Genomic DNA, 10028 nt, shown 5'->3' with positions numbered 1-10028 from the left:
TCACACATGGGAAAATGAAGCATCCAAAACCACCAGCGGTGTTTGAAAGTGTGAGCCTTGCAGCTGTAGGATCCCCAGAAACAGCTGCTCCAACAAAACTCCAGTGGGCCTCCACGGGAGTTTTACCTGGGAAAGCAGGGCAGGATCACACCCATCACCTCTCATTGTGTAGATGCACTGGAGGGACACTCTATGAGAAGTTACACTTTCCTAAGAATGAGAGAATAAAACTCTGGCCCTGCCCCCATTCCAGCGCTGAGAATCTCAGAACTGAATCTAGTGGGAATAGGGTCAGACTGTGAGAGATGTTCATTTATATTCTAAGGAAATAGAAAGCAATATCTCTCATCTACTGGAGTTCGGCAGGAAAACTTCATGTATAAACATTGGCAGAGTTTCTGAAAGGCAAGTAATTAGATCAGTGACTCCATTTCAGTTAGTGTGACAGCTGCATTTTTTTCATGTCAAGTTAATTCCAACTGTAATTTGGGGAGATAAAGTACACATACAATACTGTAATCTGGAAGATCTATGTAAGGCAAAATCATCATTCACATGTTTTCTTGAAAGAATAATTAAGGTCCACTTTTGGTATCACCAATAAGCAGAAATGGCTGATGGGTTTTTCTGATACGGCAAAATAAATTGGAAACTTATTATAAAACAAAACTATTGGGAAACTTTTTGGGAAAGACCAGTCTGAGTTTTAGCAAAGTAAAACAGTAAAATGATCTAAGCCTTCCCCCAAGAAATAAAAAATAGTATCTATAAAATAATGTTTAATGTGATTTTTCTTAAAAAAGAGAAGCAGTATTTTTTTTAAGGCTCCTGTATCTGGCTGCTGTGAAGCTCAGAGTCCCACAAAATCCTAGGAATCTGATCAAGCATGCCAGATATCCAAAAAAAAATCTAAAAAGTGTTTCCATTATATATATAATATATATATATAAATCAAATAAATATGAAAACATTTGCTCCATTTCCCATTAATCTCTCACTCTGCAATATTAAGGGGAAAAAACCACCCAACAACAAAAAAAAGAAGCAACTCTTCCCAATCCTCCCAAACCCCAAACAGTAAGTCTGATGGAAAAATAACTGTGTGCTCCTCTTCCTGAAGAACTAGAAAGCAAAGCAACCCAACTGCAAGGCAATGGAGGCATTCACTTCCAGTTCACAGTATTGCAGTTAGAAGTACAGTGAGGTCTAGGTAAGTGACGGAGCAGGAGCTCCCCGGAGCGGGGAGGGAGTTCACATGATAATACAGCATTGACAGCGCTTTTTCTTTTGTGTACCTGGGGCAGCTTCCAAAGGCAGGCTCTCCTCCTTACCCTCAGGAGAGGAGGGCTCTGTCGTGTCCGACAGGGGCCTGCCAGAGACCAGCTCAGCAGCGTTCCCATCCATGGTGGAGATGTCTGTCACTGTCTTCTCCCTCAATGACTTCTCGTCATCTTCATCAATCAGGACTAGCTCTGCCTTGATGGTCTCATCGTAGCCCAGCACTTTCTTCGTCTCCTCTTCATCATCAATGTTCTGGTAGCCCATAAATATCATTGTCACTGGCTGGTCTGTGCTGGCCTCTGGGGCTTCACCACCACAGGGTTTGTCTTGGGTTTGAGGGTTCACAGCGTGCCCTTTGCTGGGTTTGTGTATCATTTCCAGCTTTGCCTCCTTGAAGAGCATTTGCTCCTTCATATGGCTAAGGTTTCCATCGGCTACCGCATTTCTGTCTGACACAGTCATTGTTTCATACCCTCCTTTTACACTTGATTGTCCAGCTTTTTGCATAAGTTCATCTACGTCCTTTGAGCTTAATTTATGTACTCCATTTTCTACCACAGTGCCACCAGAGTGAACCTCATAGACTACCTTGGTACCATCATCATAGACTTTGAATCCTCTTTGATGGGCCTCATCTGGGCCAATAGGTGAAGCAGAGACAATCTTGGTCTCTCCTGTCTGTTTGTCTTTCTCCACATTAATTTCCATGGTGCACAAAGCTTAAATGAAAACAAGAGAGGAAGTGCATGTTACAACAAAAAAAGCCAGTGAATGGTTAATTGCCAAACAGACAAAGAAAACTACGGTGCCCTTTTCCTACCTCCTGCTTCTAAAGGCCAAGGGTTCTACGTTAGAGGTGGGATGCAACACTGTGGACAGAAATAGTTATTACACTATAGCTTTTTATGCAGCTGGAGGCTAGCATACCTGCGGCAGACAGGACCTAGTCTTCCAGCTCACTGTGCGTGGAGCTGTTTCTGATCAATTAGGAGCACCAAGAGCACTCGGGTTAGGTGTAATTTAGACAAAGGAAGGTGACAGCATGCAGGTTGCCCTCAACCTGTCTGGACTTGCCTCAAAATTCAGATAGAAGCTCATCTCCAGGAACCTTTTACTCTCTTTTCATTCTCTGCCATCAAACTGCCATTTAGCTGGTAACAAGTTTTGTTTACTGCAAGTTAACACCCAGAATGTTTTATTATCAATGGTTGTTCTTGCTTAACTCTTCCATCTGAAGCATTCAAAGCATTTTATAGAGGAGAAGAAACATTGTTTACCCTGTTCTACAGGTGGGAAAACAAAATCACACACAATGGGATAATTTCTCCCACAGATGCGTGGCAGGGCAACTCTCTCAGCTTCCACCAAGGCATTGACAGTGACAGTGACTTCTGCTTGCAAGTTAAGAGAGTGTACAAAATGGCCAAGAAGTGCCCTGTTGTTTATTTGATGTACTAAGCACCATTGCCAAAGTTGAAGGAAAAACTAATAATAAACTGATTTTCAAAGCGTCATGAAACAGCAGGTGAAAACATGTGTGAGGAATGCAGCTTTAGAATAGCAAAGAAGCTTTTATTATATCAGCTAAGAAGGACGCAGTAACAAGATGAAAATTGTAGAGACCACACAGTAGCAATAGGTGGGCAGTCTACATTGCTCTAACTCCCATTGTGAGATGTGGTGGCATCTCACTAGCCAGCCTTTTCAAGGAAAAATGTGCAAAATTTTCACAGATTTTCCAGAAGGGTCGCATTTTTAAGCATTCCTTGTATGCAGATGAAGACATTTTGGCATCTGGACAGACATCCACAGACACATAATTACAAATTACCACAGGCAGTGACAAGTGTTTGTGAAACTTACGGTGACCGTTTCCACCAATGAACCTTATAATTGTGATTTGTCTTACCTGGGGACACTGCAAACTGACATATTGGGTTTTTTCCCTGACTTATTTTCAAGTGAGTACAGAACATCCTTGCCTCAAAAACCAATGTAGCTCGGTATGCTTGTATTTAAAAAAAAAAAGAATTTAAAAAATTACTGTTGCTTTAATAGATTCCTCCAGTCTTATTATTCACACAGAGTAGCATTTTTTTTTTTTTTTTCTGGATCCTTAAAGCAAAGTATTTAATCATCAAAAGGAAGGCAGTTTATTATGACTGCGCACCACGATTCCCCCCATAGCCCTAGACTTTGCACATTGCTTACTGGGTGCATGCTGGCCTCTGCAAGGTGGCCTCCTCTGGCCCCTAGGTGTGCTGTCTAGTAGGCAGCCCAGCCAAACGGGGGGTCTGGCCGTCTATGTGCTGTGTGCATCTGCCGAGACGTTGGTCAGCCCTGGCAGGGCTGGTTTGGCCAACTGCAACACTATACAAACTCCTGCACAGAGCCAGAGGACAGAGGTGCCACAGGGTGGAGGAGCGTTGCTGCCTCTCGGAGTGATGCATTGCTGAAGGCTGGAGTGGGCTGTAGAAGCAGGGATCTCACTTTGGCTATTGCAAGATAGGGAAATGTCCCTAAGAACCACATTTTACCACTGCTTTGCAAGGTTTACGGGCTAGCTGTGTCCATAGCTGTCATGACCCTGAGCACAGGTTGCCCATTTTCACAGTGAAGCAGGGATAGCTGGCAGAAGGGAGATTTAGATTAGACATTAGGAAGAAATTTTTACTGTGAGGGTGGTGAAGCACTGGCACAGGTTGCCCAGAGAAGCTGTGGCTGCCCCATCCCTGGAAATATTTAAGATCAGGTTGGACAGGCCCTTAAGCAACCTGGTCTAGTGGGAGGTGTCCCTGTCCATAGCAAGAGGGTTGGGACTAGGTCCCTTTAAGGTCCCTTCCAACCCAAACCATTTTATAATTCTATGATTCCGTTATTTCAGTTTTCTGATCTCCCTCCCCATCTGTAGTTTTCATGCCTCATAGCCTCAGAGCAGCCGAAGCAGCTAGGAGGAGGAGGTGGCTGCAGAGGTGAAGGCTGGGCTCTTCTCCAAGGTGTGTGGCAGCCATCATGGACTGGAACAGGAGAAATTTAGGTTGGAAATAAGGAAAAACACTGGTGCTCCAGAGCTGGAAGCAATTAAACCCTGAAGCAGGTTGCTTTGAGGAGCTGTGGCAGACTGTACCATGGTGCAGGTAAGAGAGCAGCTGGTGTGGATCACTTGCTTGGGACCGTCCCCGCCCAGCAGCTAATCGGTAAGTGCCCTGCAAGTCTTATGCAAGTATCTCTGCCCTGACGCCTTTAATACAATTTACAGAGGTAACGAAACATAAATATATAGGTGCCACCACCCTGGAATTTGCACCCTTCTACACCTTCTGGTGGGGGGTGAGAGGGACGAGGAAAGGAAGAGGAATTATGTTTATTGGCTTGTTACCCCAAGCCTTGGGGAAGTGGACCCTGAACATTGCTGTTCAGGCAGATACTGTTCAATAACTTCCAGCACTGCAGAGGTAAATATAGAGGCTGGCTAGCCTGTGGTGAAGAGGTTAAAGCTGACACTTTGGCATGTTTTCTAGTGTCAGCCAGCTGAACTGAAGAGATGAAGGATGAGGGAGCAACAGCATGTTCAGAAAATCATCTCTAATAGGCAAAAACATTCCTCATTTGTCCTGAACCACCACAGCCCTGCAGAGGAGGCACTCTCAGCTCACTGACCCACCCACCTTCTTCTTGGTGAGAAGCAGCATCCTGAGCTCCCCTTGGAGATCATGTGCTTCTCCTCTTTTTCGAAAAATAACAGTATTATCTGGGCCATGACTTTTCAGTAAAAACTGTTTAATTTCCTGTGAAATAGTTGAGTGCCTTGTTATTGCATTTATTTTTAGTGCAGAAAATGGTGCAATCTGCCAGGCCCCCCCTATTTTGACAAAACAAATTTCTTCTAGCATTGTGCATTAAAACAAAGCTTGTATAGTGGGCCTGAATTCAGAAACAGGCAAAATCTGATAGTTAAATAACATGGACCTGGCCATATCCATTTAAGAAGAGTTGCAAGATACATCTTTTTATCTATGGCATGGAGTACCGGTAAGAAACATCTTACCTGCTAGGGAGACTTTGGGAAACAAGTTTTAGCACTGATTAGACATCCTACTGGCTGACCTGATCTAGAAAGTTAACAGGTATGGTCCTTGTGCAGCTTATGTTTGGCTCATTTGGTTAAGCTTTTCCACTAGCAACATTTTCTTTTCATTTCTACCACGATTTCAGCAGCAGTGTTTTAGATATTGGCATAACACATGGTTTATGACATGGCCCAGGCATCACATTAAAGCTCCTTGTGCAAGTAAATGCATAACATACTCGAGTTTTTTAGAAAGCTGTTCAATAAGGAAATACATTGCCATAGGAGAAGTGAGTAACTGAACTTGGCTAATCTGCCTGTCTGCATAATGTTCAATCTCTGCAGGAAAACCTAGCAGCCCAGCTTGTCAAAGTAGCTGAAAAATTAACTAATGTTGATTTCTAAAATGTCTTTATTTAACCAGAGCTTATTTACGGCAAAATATGCTCTATTAATACAACACAAAACTATCTGTTTTTTGAGTTGAAACAGAAAGCAGTACTTGAAGATGACAGTCTGTATTTACAAATATGAGTTTTCTGCAAAAGCTTTTATTACAGAGTAACATGATGCAGTGCTTCATGACAACGACATCCCAACATGCAGATGAAATGAACTGGCTTCTGCCAGTTTTGTGGGTACAGAGGCTGTTCTTTCAAAGAAAAAAAAAATCTCAGTAGTCTTTGAGCTTGTTTTAAGGTGGATGCTTACAGTCTACTTTTAGGCACATACGCTGATGTTTTTTCTTTACCCTGTTGCACACACATGATAATCTTATCAAGGACTACGTGAAAAAGACTTGTGTCTCATCTGAAGAATGAAATATATTTTTTTCTTGGTGTCAACAAATAGCACAAAACACACAGGGAAAAGCTTGCTTTTAAGACAGATCAGGGAAAGCACTGGTGGAAGGGAAGTTTTTGGAATGGCTCGAGACAGGACTTTTGAACAAAATGACATATGCTGTAGCTATATACAGTGTCTTAGCTCCAGACATAGCTTTGCTATGCTTGTTAACCCATCCTTCAAGTAAGCCACCTTTTATTCCCACTCCTTGGGACACCTCTTAAGTAGCCACCAACAATTTGGTCTTGAGATAGGGAATACATTGTTTAGAAAAGAAGGATCTTGAAAATAAGACAAACATACAGCTTTTAACAATCATGTTGTTACATTTAGAACACGTACTAAATCTGAAAAAAAAAAAGTTAGAAATTTCTTTGTATGACTCCAAGCACAAAACATGCCATAATTCTCCCCACCTTTTTCCCAATAAGAAAGAATGGCATATAAATAAGTATAAAATAACATAAACTTTTGAAGCATATGTGGGGTCCTGTGAATACCTGTTTGTCTCATTCATCTTAATGGGAGCTGCATGGGTACAATGGAGGAGACAAAACCTTGGCCTAGGTACCATATATTTGTATCAGCTGAGATAGATGGAAAGACTTGAATGTTTCTACGTAAAAACCTGGACGCATTTCCTATCCTACTTCTATGTAGTTCAACTATATTGTTTTGAAAGTACTCATTACTGCTCAAAAAGCCTTGATTTATTTACAAAATACAAATCAAGTGGCATTTCCTGGCATTTAAATGATATCAGGACACCAAACCCATTGAGGTAATATAACAAATAAAGTTCATGGCTACTGGACTGGTATTATAATACTTTGTTCCTTGAGACTTACCAGCTACTCTGCTTGCTGCGTCCCACCCAGGAACTGGCTCTGCTGTTCGTGAATAGAGGGTTGGGAGTTCAGGGATCTGGGAGTAAATGTAATTTACTGCATCTGGTGTCAGAGAACAGGAAACAGTTAGATTCGTGCTATGAGCCCCAGTGGCTTCATTGCTTAGACAGCAGAGTGTTGTCGGCCCTGACAATAGTCACTGGAGCTTTGTACTAGATAATTGGATCAAAGCAAACAAAGTGCAAAGTCACTGTCGTGTGATTGGTGTTCAATAGACTAGCTGAGGCAGGAGGGAATGGGTCCAGATGACTCAAACCTTATGTCAATTGAACACATAAAATTATTTGCCAGGAGGTTCTGGATTTATCAAGTCCGTGACCTTTAAAATGGGAGCAAGAGTGGAGGAAGTTTAGGAACAAACCTAACGTCATACCCAGAATACATGACATTTCAAATATATATAAAAGACTAAAAATGGTAGTGTTGACTGAATTGGGTGAAAGTCCACTTTGCCCTGGCTTTTTGTTCTTAAAGCTGAAATCTTGTTAATGATGAAATTAATTACATATAGATACTGATAGGCTGCCCATTATGACCTTCAGTAGGTATTAAGTGCCTGCCACTGCTGCAGTGCCATTATTCATTCATAAAACATGGACTAGTAGAAAGCTATCTTAAAGGACTGACTTGTTTTACATTAGAGCGTATGATTGCTTTAAATAAGCTAAATATGTTCTTTAGAAGTGGGATTAAATAAATATACAAATATTTACCAGGAGATGTTTTGTAGCTGGGTTAAATATAACTATATAGTGTATACTGTTCTGCTAGGATTCAGTGGCTGAACTGAAAGAAAATCTCAGAGGAGAGATGTGCTAATAACTGACTTAATGTTCAGGCACCAAACCAAAATGAAAAAGAAAAACAAAAAATCACAGCTTTTCCTATCAACTGGAAGTGTTTTCATTTTTGTATAGAAAAGGTTAAATTTCTATTCAAATATAAGATCCTATCTGGTGTGGAACAGAGCATCCTTTTTCCTCCAAGGTACTTTGCTGTTACAATGTATAATTTAAGGTGTTGAGCCCTTTGTGCAGCCTAGTCCATCTGTCAAGGTAGGAGGCAAAATCTGCCCTCCTTGGTGCCTCTTGTAAGCAGCTGAGATTGGAAGATCAGTGCAGACCATAAAAGTGAACTGGTAAAAGGAGAGAGAAAATGAAATGTCCTGCTGCAGGCTGCTTGACTGCATTTGGTGAAGGGAGATACTTCCATCACATTCCCTATAGCTAACACCCATATATATCATATTTAAGTGGACAAATGGCAGTCTTGGGCTTTTATATTTTCAATGCATACTGTTTCCTGGAAAATTTTTATTTTTAACAGTAGAGCCTAGGAGAAATAATTGTTTAGGACACAGCTGACTGAGGAACAGTCAGTAATAGCTGCTTTCTTTTGCGGAGTTTCTTGCATCTGATGAGAAATTGGTACAATGCTTGATGTTGTTATTCTGGGAAATATCACCAGCAAATGAGCAGGCCGTTATTGAAAACTGAAGTAATTTCTCAGAAGAAAGAAGTAGGGACTGTGTTTCTAGGCCAGAATAAGAAGGCACTTTGTATTCTGAAAACAGCAGAAATTTAGTGATTATTCATCCCATAGAGTGTATTGCTGAAACACTAGTTTCAGTACACGCTCATCCAGCAGCTTGAGTGACAGACCTATCTGTCTACATGTGGCTGTAATCAATGCAGACTTGTGCTTCTTAACTAATCATCCTTACTTCTTTTGAAGTCAATGAGAATAAATAGGCATGGTTAGGGTACAGTTCTCATCTTGGGGCTCTGAGAAGGCAAACCCTCGAAAATGTTTGTTTTTTGCCAGTGCCTGTATGGGGAACTTAGCTGACCAGCCTGGACACCAGCATTGCTGATGTCTATCAGTAAGCAAGATCCATTGTACAGTTTAATGGTGAAACTCTCATTTTAACGATGTACATGTCTGTGGACCTTAGAAAGTTTTTGATTGGGTTTTTTTTTTTTTTTTTTTGTCCTGTGTTAGGAGATAATACTTCGGTAAGTGTTAGTTGTTAATACTGACTCAATTTAGAAATTTCTCTTTATGTTAGTTAGAGTAAAATATTAAAAAATCAGCTTCAGGGCTCCTGACAGCCTCTAATTATTGTCCTGAGAAGGAAACACCATGTTAGGGGAGAGTGGCTTGGGGGGTGAGCATGGAATTCTCATGTACTTTCATCTTCTGGCATGTGTCAAAAATGGGTTATTTGAGTAGAAGAAGTTGGGGCTTGGTTGATGCTGCCAGTTCTTTTCTTGCCCTCCCTCCCTCTAAGAAAGTGAACATGCTCATTGCCCTTTTTCTTACTGGCAGCAACGTCTGTTTCATTTAGCACCTTTAAAAAGGATATAAGACATCCATTTTATAAGGAGTGGGTGAGATGCAAATTAGCAATTTGTTCTCATGAGAAGTGAGACAGAACATAAATTAAAGCATTTGAACTGACTGCATTAAACCTTTGATGAGTTATTAATATCTAAGGATGACATAAAACATGTTCTGTGGCTTTTTGCACTATTTACAACAAACTGTGTTTTAGGACTATGGCACTCTTCCATACTGTCAGAGAAGTGCTTAGAAAAACATATGGGGTAAGATAATCCTTCAAGGGTGCTTACACAAAACTAAACTTTCAGAACTGCTCAGAATAAATCCCACACAGAGGCTTGTGGCCAAATGTCAGGCGAGCTCATTTTCAAAGGGCTGGATTGTCTTTAAAAAGTCTGACTACTACTAAAATTAGTGGTAGGTCTTTTGTAAATACTGGCTCCAAGGGCAGGGCTGTTCCACATGTAAAACCCTAAGGGCCTTCACAGGGCTACAACAGAGATTGTGACCCTCCCACCACGTTTCTAAGACCAGAAGTTTTAAGCAGGAAGCTTTGCTAAAAGCTGAATAGCCTATTTCTG

The 10028-nt window shown here is 41.2% G+C and overlaps 1 protein-coding gene across 2 annotated transcripts in view; it reads right to left on the bottom strand.

Moving 5' to 3' along the window:
• Positions 1 to 1251: 1251 nt before the first annotated feature.
• The window catches only part of LOC308232380 (paralemmin-1-like), a gene marked incomplete at both ends in the record, with an annotated part of 124010 nt that continues 115233 nt past the window's right edge, over positions 1252 to 10028 (bottom strand). The window contains 2 exons of one of the 2 annotated variants that reach the window (XM_080638503.1): positions 1252 to 2000; positions 7045 to 7146. In XM_080638503.1, coding sequence (XP_080494629.1) covers positions 1252 to 2000; positions 7045 to 7146 — 851 coding nt within the window. The remainder of the gene's footprint in view (positions 2001 to 7044; positions 7147 to 10028) is intronic. The other variant, XM_080638504.1, reaches the window with a different exon arrangement.

Source organism: Psittacula echo (genome assembly GCF_963264785.1).
Source record: "Psittacula echo genome assembly, chromosome: Z".
Lineage (NCBI taxonomy): Eukaryota > Metazoa > Chordata > Aves > Psittaciformes > Psittacidae > Psittacula > Psittacula echo.
Note: the sequence above shows the minus strand (reverse complement) of the source record. Positions and strands in the feature narration are given on the sequence as shown.